The following is a 22,707-nucleotide window of genomic DNA, read 5'->3' as shown; positions in this document are numbered from 1 at the left end:
ATGCAAAAGAATGTTGTGGTCAATTGTGTCAAACGCAGCACTAAGATCCAATAAAACTAATAGAGAGATACACCCACGATCAGATGATAAGAGCAGATCATTTGTAACTCTAAGAAGAGCAGTCTCAGTACTATGATACGGTCTAAATCCTGACTGGAAATCCTCACATATACCATTTTTCTCTAAGAAGGAATATAATTGTGTGGATACCACCTTTTCTAGTATCTTGGACAGAAAAGGGAGATTCGAGATTGGTCTATAATTAACTAGTTCTTTGGGGTCAAGTTGTGGTTTTTTGATGAGAGGCTTTATAACAGCCAGTTTGAAGGTTTTGGGGACATGTCCTAATGACAATGAGGAATTAATAATAGTCAGAAGAGGATCTATGACTTCTGGAAGCACCTCTTTCAGGAGCTAAGATGGTATAGGGTCTAACATACATGTTGTTGGTTTAGATGATTTAACAAGTTTATACAATTCTTCCTCTCCTATGGTAGAGAATGAGTGGAACTGTTCCTCAGGGGGTCTATAGTGCACTGTCTGATGTGATACTGTAGCTGACGGCTGAATGGTTGCAATTTTATCTCTAATAGTATCGATTTTTAGAACCAACAACATGTATGTTAGACCTTCAATACCACGACTTAGGTGCCCTTGAGCAAGGCATCGAACCCCCAACTGCTCCCCGGGCGCCGCAGCATAAATGGCTGCCCACTGCTCCGGGTGTGTGCTCACAGTGTGTGTGTGTGTTCACTGCTCTGTGTGTGTGCATTTCGGATGGGTTAAATGCAGAGCACAAATTCGGAGTATGGGTCACCATACTTGGCTGAATGTCACTTCACTTTCACTTTCAAGTAAAGTAGTTCATAAAGTCATTACTGCTGTGGTGTTGGGAAATGTCAACACTTGTTGAGGCTTTATTTTTCGTTAATTTAGCCACTGTATTGATTAAATACCTGGGGTTATGTTTGTTTTCTTCTAAAAGAGAAGAAAAGTAATCGGATCTAGCAGTTTTTAATGCTTTTCTGTAGGATATGTTACTTTCCCGCCAAGCAATACGAAATACCTCTAGTTTTGTTTTCCTCCAGCTGCGCTCCATTTTTCGGACTGCTCTCTTTAGGGCGCGAGTATGCTCATTATACCATGGTTTTAAACTGTTTTCCTTAACCTTCCTTAAGCGTAAAGGAGCAACTTTATTTAAAGTGCTAGAAAAGAGAGAGTCCATAGTTTCTGTTACATCATCAAGTTGTTCTGAGGTTTTGGATATGCTAAGGAATTTGGATACATCAGGAAGATAACTTAAAAAGCAGTCTTTTGTGTTAGAAGTGATGGTTCTTCCATACTTGTAACAAGAAGTAGAATTTACAATTTTGGCTATATGAATTTTGCAAAGAACTAAATAATGATCTGAGATATCATCACTTGGCTGAATAATTTCAACACCATCAACATCAATTCCATGTGACAGTATTAAATCTAGAGTATGATTTCGACAATGAGTAGGTCCTGAAACGTGTTGTCTAACACCAATAGAGTTCAGAATGTCTATAAATGCTGATCCCAATGCATCGTTTTCATTATCAACATGGATATTAAAATCACCAACTATTAAAACTTTATCTGCAGCCAGAACTAACTCGGATGTAAAATCACCAAACTCTTTAATAAAGTCTGTATGGTGCCCTGGTGGCCTGTATACAGTAGCCAGTACAAACATAACAGGGGATTTATCATTAACATTTATTTCTCTGGATAATGTTATATGAAGTACCATTACTTCAAACGAGTTATACTTGTAGCCTGCCCTCTGAGAAATCCTGAAAACGTTGTTATAAATTGAAGCAACACCTCCACCTTTGCCTTTTAGACGTGGCTCATGTTTATAACAGTAATCTTGGGGGGTGGACTCATTTAAAATAATGTAATCATCAGGTTTTAGCCAGGTTTCTGTCAAACAGAGTACATCTATATTATGATCAGTGATCATATTATTTACAAAAAGTGTTTTCGTAGAAAGGGATCTGATATTCAATAAGCCAAGCTTTATCATTTGTTTATCCATATTGCTTCTGTTTTTTATTTGTTGAACCTCAATTAAATTGTTAATCTTAACTTGGTTTGGACGTTTTTTGTATTTTCTAGTTCGGGGAACAGAGACAGTCTCTATAGTGTGATATCTAGGTGAAAATTCTCTATGTGCTGAGAATTAACTGACCTCTGTGACGGGAGGCAGCTAGCAGACGGTCGGTTTAGCCAGTCTGTCTGCTTCCTGACCTGGGCCCCAGTTAGTCAAGTATAAACACTAAGACTATTTGCCATATTTCTAGAGAGAAGAGTGGCGCCACCCCAGGAGGGATGAAGACCATCTCTTTTAAACAGGTCAGGTCTGCCCCAAAAGCTCGTCCAATTGTCTATGAAACCTATGTTATTCTGTGGGCACCACTTAGACATCCAGCCATTGAGTGATGACAATCTGCTATGCATCTCATCACCACGGTAAGCAGGGAGGGGACCAGAGCATATTACAGTGTCTGACATCGTGCTTGCAAGTTCACACACCTCTTTAATGTTATTTTTAGTGATCTCCGACTGGCGAAGTCGAACATCATTAGCGCCGGCATGAATAACAATCTTACTGTATTTACGTTTAGCATTAGCCAGCACTTTTAAATTTGCCAAGATGTCAGGCGCTCTGGCTCCCGGTAAACATTTGACTATGGTGGCTGGTGTCTCTATATTCACGTTCCGTACAATAGAATCACCAATAACTAGAGCACTTTCATCAGGTTTCTCAGTGGGTGCATCACTGAGTGGGGAGAACCTGTTTAACGTTTTGATCGGAACAGAAGAGCGGTGTTTTGACCCACGACTACGCTGCCTCACCGTCACCCAGTTGCCCTGCTGCTGGGGCTCTGTTTCCGGAACCGAACAATGTACAGGAATCCCTGAGCTAGACGCATCCAAAGCCGTATCTAGAGCCCTAACATTTTTACTGTCCTCAATTAAAGTTTGGATGCGTGTCTCTAATTTTGAAATCTTCTCTGTCAGCCTAACTATTTCCCTGCATTTATCACATGTGAATCCCTCATCAGCGACAGAGATAGATAAACTGTACATGTGGCAAGAGGTGCAAGAAACAATGATAGGAGAAGCCATTACTCACCGTGCTTGATGAAAATTCTTACTGCGGTTGTTTGATGAACTTGTGAAAAACTGGAGCGAGGGAGAGGAGAAAAAAAACAGCGATAGGTTCAAATGAAAACGCTAATGACAAGCTAACGAGTGCTAACGCTTTGCAGATGTACTGCACTCACGGAAATAAAATAAAAGTGAACGATCAAAGTTAATCTGATAAGATTGATCGATAATATCAGAAATATGGTGTGAATTAAGTTATATTTTACCACTTTAAAAAACAGAGAGTGATAGTAAGATAAAGATTCTAGAGAAAAAAATAAAATAAAAACAGCTACACGGAGCTACAATTTGCTACAGAAGGCCAACAGGAAGTAGAGAAAACCGTGCTGCTTGCCTCGGACAGTCCCAGAGATGGTGAGTCACACCCTCCAACTCCTAACCTCTACTATGATCTGTACCAACAGGTGACGGGGGCTGGAGGGTTCTCCAAAGAGCAGCACGCAGACGACCGATTAAAACACTGCTGGGGCCAAGTAAGAGTGGTGGACGGAAGAGAAATCCAACCAGGCACCCCACCCCACCCCACACTTCATAGTGAAAAATGGCCTGCTGTACTGTGTCGCACAGCGGAGGGGGGAGGAAAAGACGCTGCTGGTTGTCCCTCGCAGCAAGACAGGAATGGTGATGGAGATAGCCCAGGCACACCCTATGGCAGGACACCTAGGAGTCCAGAACACCGCCCAGCACCTCCGTGACCAGAGCCTAGAGGCCGAAGTCCGGCGGTTCTGCCAAGCCTGCCCAACCTGCCAGCGGACCTCATCACAGACCCCTCCCCCCAGCCCGCTGATACCGCTGCCCATCATTGAGGTGCCCTTCGAGCGGATCAGGATGGACGTAATGGGGCCGCTGCCGAAGTCTGCCCGGGGGCACGAACACATCCTGGTCATCGTGGATTATGCCACCCGCTATCCTGAGGCCATCCCCCTCCGAAAAGCCACTACCAAAGCCATCGCCCAGGAACTCTTCCTGCTTTGTAGTCGGGTCGGCATCCCATCCCAGATACTGACTGACCAGGGCACCCCGTTCATGTCCCGGATGATGGCAGACCTCTGCAAACTCCTAAAGGTCCAGCAGCTCCGTACCACGGTGTACCACCCCCAGACCGACGGGCTCGTCGAGCGATTCAACCAGACCCTGAAACAGATGCTGCGCCGAGTGACGGCCAAAGATAAAAGGGACTGGGACAAGATGCTGCCATACGTCCTCTTCGGTGTTCGGGAGGTCCCTCAGGCCTCCACCGGCTTCACACCGTTTGAGCTACTCTTCAGCCGCCAGCCCCGTGGTCTGCTCGACGTTGCCCGAGCACCAGGCCTACGCTGCGGCCTACATCGATGTTGTCATACACTCAGAGACTTGGGAGGCCCACCTTAAGCAGCTGCATCCGACACCGGGTTGGGAGCCGTCCTTTCCCAGGACCAGGACGGCAAGGAACACCCGGTGATCTACATAAGCCGAAAGCTGACCCCCGCGGAACAACGGTACGCTACGGTGGAGAGGGAGGCGTTGGCCGTCAAGTGGGCAGTCCTGGAGCTCAGGTATTACCTCCTCGGCCGCCCCTTCACTCTCATTACAGATCACGCCCCCCTGCAGTGGATGGCCCGGGCCAAGGAGACGAACGCGAGAGTGACGCGGTGGTTCCTGGCGCTCCAGGACTTCAACTTCACCGTGCAACACCGAGCGGGGACGGCCAATGCCAACGCCAACGGACTCTCTCGGATTTGGGCAGCTTTCGCAGGTCTGTCAGGGTCCACTCCCTGTGACACATGTCCCGAGCTCTCATCAGCGTCGCCCTGGAAACCGAGCAGTCACACCTGCTCCTGCTCGTCACGGGCTGATCGGCCACACCTGAGCCCCATCAAGAGCTGCCTTAAGCACAGCAAGCGAACACGGAGGTGAGAGATGTCTCCACGAGACTCGGCTAATCCCAACTATCTGTCTTGCTTACAGAGAGCAGTGTGTGACCGCCAGCCCCACCGCACATGGGAGAGCACAAGGGACCCACACCGCCACAGCGCACAGACCGAAGAGGAAGCCGAGCACCCTGCACCAAAGCACCTCACGCCACCGCCTATGGGCCCACTCTTTGTTAATAAAATCCACCCTTCGGGGAACTCACCTGTACCTACTCGTCGTGTCCTTCTTCACCCCGCCACAATATGATCTTGCAATTGTCTTGCTCAAAGCTAAAAAGTAGCAGAGTTCATTCAAAAATAAAAATATTCTTTAAACTTTTATCAAAACTATAAACACCAAAAAATATTTTTGCCACAAAGAAAAACAATCCAAAAGAGATGCATGTTATACACAAATTGAAATGTCTCTAAAATAATGAACATATTTCCAAAAAGGTTGTGGGCAGATTCACCATGGTCAGGCCATGATGTAGTTTGGTTTACAGCCTACATTTAGCTTTTTACATCTTGAGCCAGGTGCATTAACATATACATTGTGGTAAGACTGCATCTTAAGAACTAGATCAAGCACTTAGTCAATGAATAATCAGTCTAACTTTTAAGATTCACATGGGAAAGATCAATGTTCTGCTTTTTCAGTTCAATGTCCTCTTTAGAATTTTGTCCTATTTTGCAATTGCGAGTGCTGTTTTCCATTTGTCTTCTTTGCTTGCCATGAATGAACCTGTGTGAGGGTGTGTCTAATAGGTTAAATAGGTTAAATAGGCTGGTTTCTTTCACAACCGCTTATCTTCACTAACATGTATTTAGAGCATCTGTGCTGGAGGGCCAGCCCGCTGGACAGAGCAATTTATCTGCGGGTGTCCACTGAGGAAGAACAGGTTTGAAGGACAAATAAAGACTCCTTCTGACCTACAATTACCTCAATCATGGACATTAATGTTGTATTTTCTCTTTTAGTGACCGGCAGCTTTTGGTCTGTTGTTGTTTATCCCTTCTGAAGATCCCCTTTCACAGCCAGGAAAACCATTTTTTATTATTCTTCACCTTCTCTTATGGATGCCTCTACTCTTTTATGACTTGCTCTTATCATCAGATCATGGTTACATCTTTCCATTAGAGTTTTTGGACATTAGTGCTGCCTTTATTACTATAAACAATGTTTTCTTGGATAGCCTCCAAAATAACATTGGTATTAGTGGAATTGCATTGACATGGTTCAAATGAGTATTTACTTAATATTCAAAATGTACTTACCGTTATCAGCTTGTAGCAGTAGGTTGAGCTGTCATGTTGCTTACAAGTTCAGTATAGAGTATACTGCAAGGCTCAGTTCTAAGACCATTGCTTTTCACCCTGTACATGCTAATACTGAGAGATACCGTAAAGAAAATTTACTTTGTTCTAACTGTTATGATATATTTCTTCTCTTAGGTCAGACAAAACTGAAAGCATAAAATAAAATAAAAAATAAAAAAGTTGTGCGCATTCCACAAACCCAAACAGGGCTCTGATACAGGACAAAAAGAGACAAACTGAAGCAATGAACAAAACATAATTTCTTCACACTGATTTAACTGCAAAATAAAAAAAATAAAGAAATAAACGTTTATTGAAACGTTTCGACCAACAAGTCTTTGTCAGGCACTTTGTATAGGCTCTTTTTATCCAAAGCGACTTACAAATAAGGACTATGGAAGCAATCAAAATCAACAATAGATTAATGATATGCAAGTGCTATAAAAAGTCTCAGTTAGCTTTACTCAGTACACATAGCAGGTTTTGATTATTATCATTATTATTATTATTATATAATAAATAAAAAGAAAACACTTAGAGTAGAAAAAGAATGGAGCAAGCTAGTATTAGTCCAGTTATATTAATGATCTAGAAATTTTACTAATGTAAGCGAGCCCACACGGAAAACGGATACTTCCAGTCACAGAAGCCATTAATGAATGCGTGACTTTGCGATGAAAAAAGATTGCATGCATAGGAATAAACTAAACCAGTTGACAGCAAGTAAAGTAGCTATTGGCTGGTGACTATGATTTCACCAAGTACAAAATGTTCCTGGATCAACATCGTTGATGATCCTGAAACAAAATTCCAATTAACCAGTCAGAATTTTCAGTAAATTTCTGTTTTAGGCTTATGATCAGGGTTAGGTGCCTCTACACTCTTTTTAATCAGCTACCACTTCACACTGATTTTAGGAATAAATTATGAGTAGGGGTAGGTTTAGGGGTAGGGATTGGGCCAAGTCTCTATTTTTGGACAGTAATGTTGATCCAGAATCAACAAAAGATTTTGAATTAGGGAACATGTCTTACTTGGCCAAATCATGGCGATTGCCATTGCCTGGTTACAATTTCAACACGTACGATGTACTGATGTGCGGTTTCTATTTCTGCCTGGGACTGGGTGCAGCTCAACTCTAGCCATTGGCTGACAGCTGAGGCTTCCTAGGTGTCGTGATGCTGCTTTGCTCAACAATATCATCAGTGTCGCTAATTGATGTGCACGGTAATCTGTGTGCACGGTCTACTGTCCATGTCCAGAAAGGTAATAAAAACATCATCAAAGTAGTCCATGTGACTTCTGAGGGTCAGTTAGCTATTTGGGTGAACTATCCCTTTAACAACCTGGAGCTGAACACACTCACAACAGTGGAGATGATCGTGGACTTCAGGAGAAATCCCCCTTCGCTCCCCCACTCACCATCAGGAACAGCACTGTGGCTAGAGTAGATTCCTGGGAACCACCATCTCACAGGACCTAAAGTGGGACATTCACACTGACTCTATTGTAAAAAAAAAAAAAAAAAAAAAAGACCCAGCAGAGGCTGTAATTCCTTTGCCAGCTGAGGGAGTTCAACCTGCCACAGGAGCTGCTCACACAGTTCTACTTGGCTTTCATTGGGTCTGTCCTGTGTTCATCTATAATTGTTTGGTTTGGCTCAGCTACCAAATCAGACATCAGGAGACTACAATGGACAGTCAGGACTGCTGAGAGGATTATTGGTGCCCCCTGCCCAATCTCCAAGAACTTTACACCCCCCAGAGTGAAGAAAATGGCTGGAAAAATCCTTCTGGGACCCTCACACCCAGCACACTTCGTCTTTGAACTGTTGCCCTCAACTGTTGCACTACAGAGCCTTTAGCACCAAAACAGTCAGACACAAGAATAGCTTTTTCCCCCAGCCATATTCCACCTGAACACCACATAACACACCTCAGGACTGTACATCTCTAAATAACTTAAAACATTTCATAAGTAAATAGCACATTCACAATTCTGATATTTTTTTTTTCTCTGTATTTTATTACAGTGTTATTACTATTATTATTTTTTATGTATTGTCTATTCTCTTTATTATTAGTGTTTTATTACATTAAATTATATGTGTGTCTTTACTTTCTGTACTGGAATATCCTGACACCAAGATGAATTCCTGTGTGTGTGTGTGTGTGTGTGTGTGTGTGTGTGTGTGTGTGTGTGTGTGTGTGTGTGTGTGTGAACTTGGCAATAAAGCACTTTCTGATTCTGACTCTGATGTCTGGATAAATGTGGCAGTCATCACAGAAAACAGCATTCATTGATTCATTCCACCATTTTAACATCCAGATTTATGCTCCAATCACACCTCAACAGCTCATGTTTTCTTTTGTTGACTTTGTTGGATTCCACAGTCTAATCTTTGATAATCTGTTAAACATTGCATCCAGTTAAACATTCCTTCAAGATGGATATCTTCCCATCAGGACTTCATAACTGAATTACATGTAAAAACTCACCAACAGTTAAAACTTGTAGTTCCAGAATGATGACTTCTGGACTTAACAAAGAAAAGTATGTGATGATTCATACTTTCTGCATTGTTTAGCTCTGTAGATATAACAAGTACTCACTTGCACTTGAAAATTGTCTGTAATTCCAGCAGCATTTAGGTATTTAGAATATTCTAGTCTGAAATGCCACACTGGTTTGGTATCAGAAGATTGCTGTGCTGTGTCTTAACGCAGTTAAATGTTTGAATTCATAATTTTACTACCATTTTGCTTCAGATTTATCTTTCTTTGTGAACATACGGTAATTGTTTAACAGAAATGTATGTTGATTTAAACCAAAGAATAACATATAACACATAGTCCTTAAGTTTCATAAGTACTTTTGTAGCCTACCATTTGTAACCCAACTTTCTATCAAAATTAATTCACAAATTTGTGGCTGAAACACGACCTCTGTATAACTCTTTCAAGCCTTCACTTAATTCTTACCACTCAGGCTCAATAAGCTTCAAGTATATATTTTTTCTAGTTTATCTACTATCTATTATCTAGTTCTAATCCTTATTCTAGAAAAAGGTAGTCTCTCTGCAGTAATGTGAATTTGGATATATAAAAATAAGTAATACTTTTAAGCAGTACTACTGCTGATAGAATAATAGTATATTATCCACATCACTTTTAGATTGCTGTTTATTTGCATATAGGAAAAAAAACAGATAACATTGCATAGAGCTGTACATTCATTGTGCATGTTTGTGTCTCCATCTAGTGTCAAGAAGAGTAAAGAGGAAACACTACTCAAGATTAAGCAGCAATAGAAGAGAGGATTTCATTTTTGAGAAACATTTCATATAAAGTTCCTGTGACTTATATCCATACTAATCTTGGATATAACTTGACTTTAAACTTTGACAAACTTTTAACAAAGCTTCTGGATTTTGTGTAAATTTGGATTTTCAGAATTTTTCTTAATATTTTGCTTTTTTTGAATTTAATCAGAACTTCAGCCATAAACTAACAATGAATCTATGAAAGTCACAGTTCATAAAAAAAAACAATAATAATAAAAATACAATTAAATTACAGAGAGTTATTCAATACCCTGTGTGAAAAGTATAAAGTATACTGGCAACAAAACAAAAAAAAACAATTTTAACAAATCCTACTTCTTTATTAATAATTTGAATTTACTTAAATGTCATAAAATCATAACCATAAAGTGCAAACACTGCATTTTAATGCGTTTATAGTAAGAAAGGGGTGTCCAATCCTGCTCCTGAAACCCCTGCTGTAGACCTTTGCATTAAACACTTAAATTTAATATATTCCATATTAATTAACATGAACATGAACAAAAACTGTAACTGACTATATTATTTAATATTATTCAATGAACAGTTATTTTAGTTTTTATTAACTAAAGTTAAGAAACATTTTAAATTATTTTAACAAATTTACTGTAACAAATCATCATTGTTAATGCATTAACTAGCATTAACTCACTGGGACCTTATTATCCAGTGTGGCCTTTGAATATTAAGGCTGGATATTAGGCTATATAGGATAAATAAAAAAAACACACACAAAAAAAAAACACATGGTTAATACATATCCTGAGCATTGTTTGACTGTTTAAGAAAAAATGTCACGTCAACATAAAGATTGTTAAATATAAAGCAATCTATTACATAACTTCACATAACACGAACATAGCCCTATGAATTACACTTCACTTGATGTTGTTTTTCCTCCTGAAATGCAGCCCACAGGTTTGCCATCCACATAAACATAATAACTGCATTTCAGTTACCCGTTTCCTTTAGTCAGTAAACACTTCTCTCCAGAACTGCGTGACTGTAAAGTTTCTGTTCCTGCGAAGCATCAGTCCCAGCGCTCGTGCTTCTCTTCTGGACTGCTCATAACTGGCTCTCCATATCTGCCGAAGAGATGAGCTGGGGCTCACAGCAAACTCAAACAGCTTTGGAGGTGGGCATGTGAGGTGGCTTTCTTCAGCTCTCCAGACTTTAGATGGCAGTTTCTATCACAGATCAAATTAAAAACAACCAGTAAACAATAGCAGTAAACCTCTTTAGAATAGGAAAGACTATTCACCAGTTGCTTATTAGCATGCATATTGGCTGTTTTATCAGCACATATTAATACAGGAGCATCAAACTCAGTTCCTGGAGGGCTGCGCTTCCAACCCTGCATTAGGTCTGAATCTAATCTGAGTTTGACACCCCTGCATTAATGCCTTATTCTAAATGACCATATTCCAGATCCCTTAATCCTACTCAATACCTAAACATAACTACTACAACTACTACTTAAATTACTGCCAATAAGCAGTAATTAGGAGTTTACTGAGAGAACAACAGTGAATATGCGTCCCCTAGTCTAAAGTGTTACCACAATAGCAAAACCTTTTGAATATTGCATGATCAGAGAATGGAAATTCTAGAGAAATCCTGTCAAATTCAGTACCTTTTCCTGCCGGTGGATATTCTCCCAGACCCTGTTGCACACCATGCACTCAAAGGCGTCAATGAAGCTGTCCTGACCAATATCCTGAACACCCCACGGTCTGTCCTTCAGCTCTCTCACCAGATTCACATTAGATATCTCCCGCTTCTGCTTCCACTCCAGATATTTCAGATATTCCCCGTCATTCTTGTCCAACCAATTTAAATACTGAGCGAGCTTCTTCGGCGGCTCATTGGGATTGACCACCACTGCGCTCCTGTTATCTGGCAACCACATGCGAACGTTAGGAGCTCCGTAGTACACCGGCACAACGCCTAGTTTGAGCGGCCTCCACAGTTTCTCAGTGATATAGTCATCGCAGACGGCGTTCTCAAAGGCCAGGATGAACTTGTACTGGGCGAGGATCTGGTAGAAATCGTGATCGTCCATTGCAGTGGAGTCTCTCAGATGGGGCGGCAGGTCTTTATTGTGAAGACACTGTCCGTATGAGTCCACCTGGATGTGCTGCATCAGCTCTTGAACGTAAACATCTCTGTCAGACGGCGGGTCACAGTCCGACTGGACGTACGCCACGGGCGCCAGAGCCCTCCTCAGCTGGTTTTTGTAGGCCAGAGGCAGCAGGTGTGTTTGTGCGCGGAGGGCGCTGAGGTCCTCCAGGTGCTGCGTGGTGAGGGGCAGGTGAGAGCGACGGCTGAAGGTCGCCGTGTGGTTGAACAGGGTAATGAGTGGCTCGTGAAAAAGCTTGTAGTTATTCTTGGGCGACTCCTCGTGAAACAACGCCCACTGGTGCTGCTCATGACGCGGAAGAGGAAGACTTTCAATGCTGAAATCTGTACCTGAAAAAAAAACTGTGTTCATCAGGATAAATATAGGATCTACAAGGATCTACATTATTATAGAAAAGCCTTTTTTGTTTGATTTGTAAAGTGTCATGTTTGATATGGGGCTAGTGTTGTAGCTGGACATCAATCATTCATGGATTAGTCAATCTATATTATATGAAATATGTTTCCATTGTTGTTTAATCTGATGGTTGTGTGGTTTTAAGGGATATTTGTCTTCAGAAGAAAGAGATAAGCGACAGGGTGATGTTGTGAAGCAGTAATTTCCCATTGCCTTTGCCTTGGTAATGTATAATAATACTTTTTGGATTTATGCTGGTCAGATGTACAACCCGAATTCCGGAAAAGGTTGGGACGTTTTTTACATTTTAATAAAATGAAAACTAAAGGAATTTCAAATCACATGAGCCAATATTTTATTCACAATAGAACATAGATAACGTAGCAAATGTTTAAACGGAGAAATTTTACACTTTTATCCACTTAATTAGCTCATTTAAAATTTAATGCCTGCTACAGGTCTCAAAAAAGTTGGCACGGGGGCAACAAATGGCTAAAAAAGCAAGCAGTTTTGAAAAGATTCAGCTGGGAGAACATCTAGTGATTAATTAAGTTAATTGATATCAGGTCTGTAACATGATTAGCTATAAAAGCTTTGTCTTAGAGAAGCAGAGTCTCTCAGAAGTAAAGATGGGCAGAGGCTCTCCAATCTGTGAAAGACTGCGTAAAAAATTTGTGGAAAACTTTAAAAACAATGTTCCTCAACGTCAAATTGCAAAGGCTTTGCAAATCTCATCATCTACAGTGCATAACATCATCAAAAGATTCAGAGAAACTGGAGAAATCTCTGTGCGTAAGGGACAAGGCCGGAGACCTTTATTGGATGCCCGTGGTCTTCGGGGCTCTCAGACGACACTGCATCACTCATCGGCATGATTGTGTCAATGACATTACTAAATGGGCCCAGGAATACTTTCAGAAACCACTGTCGGTAAACACAATCCGCCGTGCCATCAGCAGATGCCAACTAAAGCTCTATCATGCAAAAAGGAAGCCATATGTGAACATGGTCCAGAAGCGCCGTCGTGTCCTGTGGGCCAAGGCTCATTTAAAATGGACTATTTCAAAGTGGAATAGTGTTTAATGGGCAGACGAGTCCAAATTTGACATTCTTGTTGGAAATCACGGACGCCGTGTCCTCCGGGCTAAAGAGGAGGGAGACCTTCCTGCATGTTATCAGCGTTCAGTTCAAAAGCCAGCATCTCTGATGGTATGGGGTGCATAAGTGCATACGGTATGGGCAGCTTGCATGTTTTGGAAGGCTCTGTGAATGCTGAAAGGTATATAAAGGTTTTAGAGCAACATATGCTTCCCTCCAAACAACGTCTATTTCAGGGAAGGCCTTGTTTATTTCAGCAGGACAATGCAAAACCACATACTGCAGCTATAACAACAGCATGGCTTCGTCGTAGAAGAGTCCGGGTGCTAACCTGGCCTGCCTGCAGTCCAGATCTTTCACCTATAGAGAACATTTGGCGCATCATTAAACGAAAAATACGTCAAAGACGACCACGAACTCTTCAGCAGCTGGAAATCTATATAAGGCAAGAATGGGACCAAATTCCAACAGCAAAACTCCAGCAACTCATAGCCTCAATGCCCAGACGTCTTCAAACTGTTTTGAAAAGAAAAGGAGGTGCTACACCATGGTAAACATGCCCCGTCCCAACTATTTTGAGACCTGTAGCAGAAATCAAAATTGAAATGAGCTCATTTTGTGCATAAAATTGTAAACTTTCTCAGTTTAAACATTTGCTATGTTATCTATGATCTATTGTGAATAAAATATTGGCTCATGTGATTTGAAAGTCTTTTAGTTTTCATTTTATTAAAATTTAAAAAACGTCCCAACTTTTCCGGAATTCGGGTTGTAGTCTGTGCATGGAAACATGAGTGACTAAGATCATTCAATAAACAGTAAACAGCTCATTCTTCATTACTTTGTCTCATGCTTTCTGCTCTTTCCTGGCTGAGACTGTCTGCCTCTTGAGCGGTTGACTGTTGATACAGTCTTGAGTATTACACAAAATGCAGTAAAACACTGATTTTTTCTGAGTCCAGGGTAGGATCTAATATTGCTGATGTGGAGACTCGATCTAACATTTTTGTCATTGTTGGCAGAATCTCACATCACCTTTGCTTTGATTATGTAATCAGATTTAAAAATTTGGCTACCTTTTATTTTAAGGTGTTTTTGTTATAGTGTAATTATACTTTTAAGTACTGAGTATTATTAATGAACTACATGCACTTACTATAGGGTTTGGGTTAGGGTCACTTGCATGTAATTAAGCATAATTCACTGTTATTATAATAGTAAGTACATGTAATGTGTAACAAGGACACCTTAAAATAAAGTGTTACACAAATTTAAGTAATTAAAATACCCTAAATCAGACTATAGTTACTTTTTTACTGATTACATTATTACATATTATTGACACAATAGCAATTAATTATTTAAAATGTATTGATTCTCACAATTGTTTTTCTTTTTCATATTTTACGTTCCTTTCTAAAATAGCCTACTGCTTATACACATTCAGAAGGTCTGTCAGTTTCATGGACATTCACACAAACAGTCATTATTTCGGTGGCTACACAGCCTTTGACCACTAGATTTACAAAAAATAATTTCAATTTTATTTATATTACGTTTCTCAAAAATTCAAAAAATACCTGAATTGAAGTACCCCTGAAAATGTACAGTAATAAGTTCAGTAATATTTGCATGTCCACGGTGTGCTGATGTTGGTTAATGAAATACAAGTAAATATAATTTTGTATTTTTATTTTAATTGTTAATTGTTTATTTTAATGTTTAAATTCTACATTTTAATGATTTAATTGATTGTTAGCGTTTTAATGAACTCACAAACCCCCTGAAGTCCCTTAATGAACCCCAGTTTGGAAAACCTTGATGTAATGTAATGTAATGTACTTCATGTTGTTAATAACAATAAATGAAACTTATTTTCTTTCTCTGCAATGTCTGTCATGTAATTTGGAATCAGTAACAGACTACAGTTTGTAACTACAGTGAGAATAGAAAAGAATCACCCCCATTAAAATATTATTTTTAAATGATTATTTTAAAGGGGACTGATTATTTTCTACACGCACTGTAATCTGCATTTAAAACAACTTATATTAGTTTGTATTTTTTTATGTAGACAAAACTGTATAAAATTAATATTTTAATCATATAAATGCAAGTATAAAATAAGTGTGTACAGTATGGAACAATGAATTCAGTGACTGTCTGTATGGACTCACCATAAAAAAGAAAAGCTTTTGTGTGTGGATGGGAATGATAAGACTTGTTAACAGTGAAGAAACATCTGTTATGGCCACAGTCTCCGAGACGTCCCAGTTCTCCAGTCAGAGGAGACCACCACACAATGACAGGGTCCTGAACCCGTGTGTGTGTTAACTTCTGTCTGAGTGTGCTCTGCTCGAACTGTCCGAGCTGTTCGATAACCTACGAGGAGAGACAGGCCTGTGAATACACTGATACTGCACACATGTTCCTGGATCAACATCTTCTGATGACCCTGGATCAACATTGTTGCCAAAAATATAAATTATAAATTTAACAAAATCCCTACTTCTAAACCAAACCCTACCCATACTATATTCCTAAAATCAGGGGGAAATGATAGCTTATTAACAAGCTTCTAACCCTGATTATAAGACTAAAAAGTTTCCCGAGAAGTTAGATCTCAATTCTGATTGGTTGACTGGAATGTTGCTCCAGAATTAACAAGTATGTTGATCCAGGAACATGTTGTACTTGGTGAAATCATGCTCACCACAAATGAAAGATGGATTTACTGAAGAAGGTTTGCACATGACAAGCACAAAATACTGTTTGCTGAAATAGAAGAGTCAGTTGCTTTTCCAAAAAGTTTCATAAATGAAAGCATTTATTTGTTAGAGAAGTGGAGAAAATTCCTATGTTAGAAATGCAATGCATCTTTCAAAAGTCAGTCACCAATTGCTATTACATACAGGTTGCAGGGATGGAAAAGGGAGATTTTAGTAAAAGGAAATACCAAGGATGAGGAAAGGACAGAGATTCATCCAAATGTTAGTGAGAGACTGATCAGATCCCAAAGTCCAGAGGACACACAGCGAGACATCTGCAAACAAGAACAACTTCAAAACCAGCATAGTCCACACTTATGGTTCATAAAGCAGTATCGGCTAAATACTGCATTAATAACTAAACACAGTGAATGTTTTCCTATCGCAAAACAACGAGAAATACATTTAATGTTAAGGTAAGCAAATCTTTCCTGACTATCTGAGGTTTCAGTTAAGGATAGAGTTAATATTTTACCTGAAATGTCATGATTAAAAACACAATCGCACACGCGCAGAAACAAAAAGCGCAAAGTTTTTTAACAGAGACTGGCCACATGTCAAACCCTCTGTCCGCGAGCGAAACGTTAAAAACAATAACACTTCCTAATCATTAATTCTGATGGTATGTTTTTTTTTTTTTTTCGAATATTTGCGATCTGTAATGCATGATTTATTCCTGTAGATATATTGATCCCATAGCGGCTGTCCGAGGAGCGCTTTTCCGTATCAGCGTCACTTCCGTTACGCGACCCTTTAAACCACAGACACTTCCTCCATCCGAAGGGAAGTTACCATAGCTGATCTCTCTGTCTCTCTGTCTCTCTCTGTCTCTCTCTCTCTCTGTCTCTCTCTGTCTCTCTCTCTCTCTCTCTCTCTCTCTCTCGCTCGCTCGCTCTCGCGCTCTCTCTCTCTCTCTCTCTCTCTCTCTCTCTATTATAGGTCAGTGGAAGTTACTGTATTTGCAAGCGGATTGTTACTATATGTAGCTTTAAATGTTGTGGTCTGTAGCTTTAAATCTGAGCGGACTATGATCCTCAAACTTGTTTATGCGCATGCGCTTGTTGGTGCGACGCTGTTGAAGTTTGTACACTGCATGTTGAACTCCTGCATTTCTCATAGTAAAGATACTGTTGTTAAAAGAATATTTGCCTTGCCACTCGTCATTCAACACTATAGAAACACACGCAAATGTTTAACGATTGTAAGAGAGATGTATAATGTATAATATTTAAGAGTAGTTCTAGATGTCCTCTTGAAGAGACACCAGGACCCCAATAACTATATGGAAATAATCACACATTACTCTAAATATGAAGCTCTATTATAGTCTGATCACCTATATTTCACTACTACAACTTGTATAAATGACTTTTGATATCAGTCTTATTATTATTTTTATATATTTTTAAAATGCTGTTAATGTAAAATGCTAAATCAAATGATCTGTCTCATATTATTCTAATTCTATTCTTTAAAAAAATCTAACTACTTTTCTAATCTTTTTGTATTCTGTCTATTGTCTTTTTATTTATTATACAATTATATAAAAAGACTATTCTATCTGTTTTTTTTATTTATTATATTATTTAAACGCTCTTGCTACATGTACTGTGTTTAAGCTAACTGAGACTTGTTATAGCACTTATATATCATTGCTCTTTTGTTGGTTTTGATTGCTTCCACTGTCTTCATCTGTAAGTCGCTTTGGATAAAAGCGTCTGCTAAATGAATAAATGTAATGTAAATGTAAATTGAACAGATAAAGGCAGAATTAAAGGTAAAAATCAGGCATGAGAATAATTAGATATTTATTTGCCCATATTTTAATTGAGTGTATGTCAAAATAGCAACACTGTGAATAAAAATGTAATGATTTTACTCATATAGGTTTTGATGAAACAATCTGTATTTTTTATTTATTTTCCCCTCCTTTGTAAGGACCTAGAAAACCAGTCATGGATTTCAAAATAAAAACGAAACACAATGGCTCTGTCGACTGTGGTTTCATTAAATTCGCCAAATATAACGAGTCTTTGGTTAATAATTTAGGGCATTCATTCCCATATTTAAATTGTTACTCCTGAAACTTTGTGTGAGTATTGAATGAAAAAATAAAAACAGTAACAGCATGCCTCTCAGCTCCTTTTCACTTCAGTGTCTGAAAACATAATGCCTGCCTGTGTCACATTGACACAAACTGTTTGTGTCACAGTTATATTTAATTATATTTTATAACTGTTACAACAATACAAAGTTCATATGAATATGAATTGAATGTAAAAAAAAAAAAACCCAGTCCATCTGATGCACACTGCTCGTGTGATTTGTGATGTATTTCAACAGATGAAGTTGACCAGTGAGTCATAATGTACCTGTTTGCTGCCATGGCAACAACAGAAATACTCTGAGTGCTCATTCTCCTTTTGTGTTTCAGAGAAGTCCTTCTCTCGGCATCCTCTCATGAAGCACCTGACAAACACATTGCTTCACACTAAACCACATGTCTGTCAAACAGTACATGCATTTACATAAAGAGGTTTCAAATAGAAATGTTCAGATTTATTAATGTTACAACTGACTGTTGTTTAATATTAGTGTGTCTTCTTCATAAATGTGGTGATTTTATTTTTTAAACCGTAGCCAGTTTCCTGTACATTTCACAAATGCTCAAGAAAGGTCAGTACAGCATGTTTTGTTCACCTACCACTTTATTTCATGATCTTTGGTTTGCTTGCTTATACTGTTTGTGTAAAGGCAGAGTAAAACACTACAGCACTGATTGCTCACTATTACGTGATTCACAGATTTCCGATTCCTATAATCAAAGTGAAGAGCACTTCACAAACACAATAAATAGCTACTCACCAAACAAAACTAATAACTGCATCTCTCATCTAATGTCTGCTCTCACTCAGCCCACTACTGAATAATGGAGATATGTTGTTTATGACTTTAAACAATCCACAGATGAGACATTCATTCAGTTCCCACTGTTATCCTTAGTTTGTAATGGTAAAGCTAGATTTATTCATTTAACACTTAACTGTGTTTCCACACCTTCTTTGTTTTAGGGATCTGATGGCTCTGTAGTTACTATATTGAAATCTCAATTTTAAATGGACAGCAATATATCTAATTATGTCTGGCAACTTGACAAATATGGTTCAATGGGGTAATAAAGTTAAAACATTTAAATATTTATAAGTGCTTTAGATTTTATTTAATTTTATTATTATTATTTTTTATCTTCATTTTATTTTATTGTATTGTACACTAATATTCTAAAACTGTACTGTCAGTACACAATAGTTGTACAAATGAACAAAATCTATGCATTTATTCCCATTCAAGCTAATAAAAAACTGACAGGAAGAGATTAGACGTAAACAAGCTCTCATCATCATTACTGTCACAGCCTTCATCTTTCTTTGGAAATGGCAGAGTGTAGCTACAGAGCATCAGAAATTCATGTCTTTGCTCAGTACGACTTGATCTTTATGTGCACAAGGTTTTCTGTAGGTTCTGCATCTTGTTTAGATATATAGCATCATGGATTTGATCAAATACCAGCAGATAAAAAAATCTAAACCGCTCTGAGTCTGCTAGAAATCTTATGAAAGGTCATGGTTGGATCTTCCATCAGGACAATGGTCCATAAACAAACATCAAAATAAACACCAAAAGAGGTCAGTGAGCAGTAAATGAATGTTGTGCTATGGCCGTCCCAGTCCTTTGGTCTGAACCCTGTAGAAAATGAGTGAACAGAAGAGAAGCACCAGCTTCTGGAGATTCAGTACGGATCAATGAATTCATAACATGTCTTACTTCAATGAAAGCTTGATTTTTGCCAATTAAATGTGAATATTTGAAGGTAATACCATTTTTTTATTTTTTATCAGAAAATTCTGAAAAAGATGCATCATGGTTTCCACAAAAATATTGTGCAGCACAACTGTTTCAACATTGATAATAATCAGAAATGTTTCTTGAGCAGCAAATCAGCAAATTATAATGATTACTAACCCTAAACTTTTGAACGGTACTGTATATAAAGCAGCACAGTTCTCATGCCTGTTGTCATCTATGTACATTCATGTTATTTAAACTGATTTAGCGCATTAAATGGATGTTTCTATCATATGTACAAATGTATCAGAGGATCGTATAGCATTGTATTACCGTTCAAAATCTAGATTATATTCAGCATGTTCTGAAAGAGAAAAAGTGTAAACCAAACTAAGTTATCTGACAAGAAAGAGGTGTCAAATGTTATTCTCTGCAAGTATATAGCTGCTGCAAATTATAAGTAAAGAAAATGCATGGTTTGGATTTGGTTGCTAGTGGCAACATGTGTAGGTAATTACTGGAAGCACATTTGGCCACTTGCACGACGACCAGCACTCTGCTTGACTTTGATCATGTGTCTGCTATCGACACACATTAAATGAATGAACAGATACACTTAGCATCTCACATGGCACATATGATTAGAACATTGCTAAGAGTGTTTATTTATGTCATCACTTTTGCATGAATTACAATCCTCAATAAGATACTAAATATGACAATAAGAACATACCAGGAACACATAGGAGACTTTGTGTATTATGTAAATTTAATTTCACTCATACAACTGTGACACTGTTAACAGCTCTTTACTTTGAGGTAAACAGAACATAAATGTCAGAGTGCTTGTGGAATGAAGTAAATCCACACAGATGTCCTTCTTGACATCACGCTTCCTGTCCATTAGCTCCTTATCCCTCCTCGACTCCGTCTCCATCATCTGAAGAGCATCTCAGCTATCTGGTTTCCAAGCAACCGTTTCCAATCAGCAGAGCCCGGTTTCATAAAACACTCACTCACCCGTTTAAGCAAAGCGTGAAGCTGTTCTGACCACATCAGGTGACGCAAAAGCGAAGATACATGCTTCATTTCATCTTGTTGTTAATGATGATCCTTTCAAAGGAGGCTTCTTCTGTCTGGGTGCCATTAAAGTTGAAGTGGGAGGTGATGAGATTCCTCCTCAAGACCCTCCTCCATCTGTTGTTATTCTTTTGAACCTTTAGTTCAGCCCTCTGCTTTCGTTTAAAGGGGTCATATGATGCTTTTTTAAAGATCATTATTTTGCGTGTTTGGTATAACAGAATAAGTTGACATGCTTTAATGTTCAAAAAACACATTATTTTTCAAATACTGTACATTACTGTAGGTCCTCAATGCTCCTCCTCTCTCAAACAAGTTGTTTTCTACAAAGTCCCTCCTTCTGACAAGAACAGTCTGCTCTGATTGGCCAGCTGACCCAGTGCATTGTGATTGGTTCTTGTCAGAAATGTAACGCCCCTTTCCATAGTCGTGAGCTTCCTCTTTTAAAATAAATGTAAAGACAGTTAATAATGTTCTTAGTTTTACCATCACTTCAAGCGCAGAAGGGGAACAGAGTGGTGTGACACAGTGATGAAGCTTGTATGTGTTTGCAGTACACAAGACATAGTGACTCCACTAAGACAACTGACTCCACTGTGTGACCCTGTCTCTCTCACACACACACACACATGCTACACGGAAAACTCTGCATTTGAACATTCTATAGCAAATACTTAAACTAATAACAAAACATACTTACAGTAGCTGATACAGAAGCAACAGATTGTCTAGCAATTACGGTTGGGTATCGATTGAGTTTTATACGATATCGGTGACATTTCGATACTTTTAAAACAGTACCGGTGCCTTAGCGGTGCCTGAATCGATACTTCTATAAAAATAAATAAGTAAAGCCTAAAAAGGATAACATTAAAGAACATTCAAAAGAATTAAAATAAATCCATAGCATTCACACACTCATTTCCCAAGCGTCCCTTACTTTAAGGCTAATAAATGTATTTTAAGATCTGGGTCATTGTTTAATACAAAACCACACATAATGTTTCTACTGTATCTCTGTCAATCACTCTGATATTTAGTTAAGATGAGTGCTGTCTGTCACTGTCTTTAATCAGTTCTGTGAATGACTGGATGCTCATTCTTTATAAAGTAGCAACAATGTCGTTTGTAAAGAACAGTTTTAGGCACATTAGTATTTTCACCCCAAGAAAGGGTTTTAAGCCATTTATGTATATCTTTTGCTTTAGTATCTCAGAAGGAAATATCAGTTTACATTTCCAAACATTAATTTTGCCATTCATTTGAATAATAATCTAGTGAGATTTTTGAATGCACAAGCAGAATGACAGTCTGCCTAAGACTAAGACTTTTGCACAGTAGTGTATGAAGAAAGTTTGTATAATAAGATTAAGTATATTTAAATAAGTGTAATTAAAGTATGTGTTCATATGTGTTAAGGGCTCGATTTTCGCAAATTTGCAATTTGAGGACAGTTTATGGAGCTAAAATGCTATATAGCCCCGCTAAAAAATCCTCGCCATGCCCATGCTTCTAGTGTACATTTCTGAGAACCAGGAAAAAAATTTTAGTCAATCGCTCAGGAATACACAGAGACACCGAAATGAGGCACTGAAATCTGCATTCTGATTAGGATCGGTGTATTCC

At 38.8% G+C, this 22,707-nt stretch overlaps 1 protein-coding gene across 1 annotated transcript; it reads right to left on the bottom strand.

Annotated features, from left to right (window-relative positions):
- Positions 1–10,660: 10,660 nt before the first annotated feature.
- Positions 10,661–16,912, bottom strand: fut10 (fucosyltransferase 10). The gene is made up of 4 exons (XM_059525379.1): positions 16,631–16,912; positions 15,565–15,769; positions 11,387–12,222; positions 10,661–10,940 (listed from the first exon to the last, which is right to left on the bottom strand). Exons 1-4 carry the CDS (start codon positions 16,709–16,711, stop codon positions 10,722–10,724), a joined length of 1,341 nt encoding a protein of 446 aa, XP_059381362.1. The 5' UTR covers positions 16,712–16,912; the 3' UTR covers positions 10,661–10,721.
- Between the last annotated feature and the right edge of the window lie 5,795 nt (positions 16,913–22,707).

The sequence above is a fragment of the Carassius carassius genome, chromosome 35, assembly GCF_963082965.1.
Source record: "Carassius carassius chromosome 35, fCarCar2.1, whole genome shotgun sequence".
Classification (NCBI taxonomy): Eukaryota; Metazoa; Chordata; class Actinopteri; order Cypriniformes; family Cyprinidae; genus Carassius; species Carassius carassius.
Note: the sequence above shows the minus strand (reverse complement) of the source record. Positions and strands in the feature narration are given on the sequence as shown.

Coding starts and splice junctions, on each gene's coding strand:
- fut10 (XM_059525379.1), bottom strand. CDS start 16,711: ATGTGGCCAGTCTCTGTTAAAAAACTTTGCGCTTTTTGTTTCTGCGCG. Junction 15,770..16,630: donor TTTTAATCATGACATTTCAG/GTAAAATATTAA, acceptor CTCTCCTCGTAG/GTTATCGAACAGCTCGGACA. Junction 12,223..15,564: donor AAAAGCTTTTCTTTTTTATG/GTGAGTCCATAC, acceptor TTTTTTTTTCAG/GTACAGATTTCAGCATTGAA.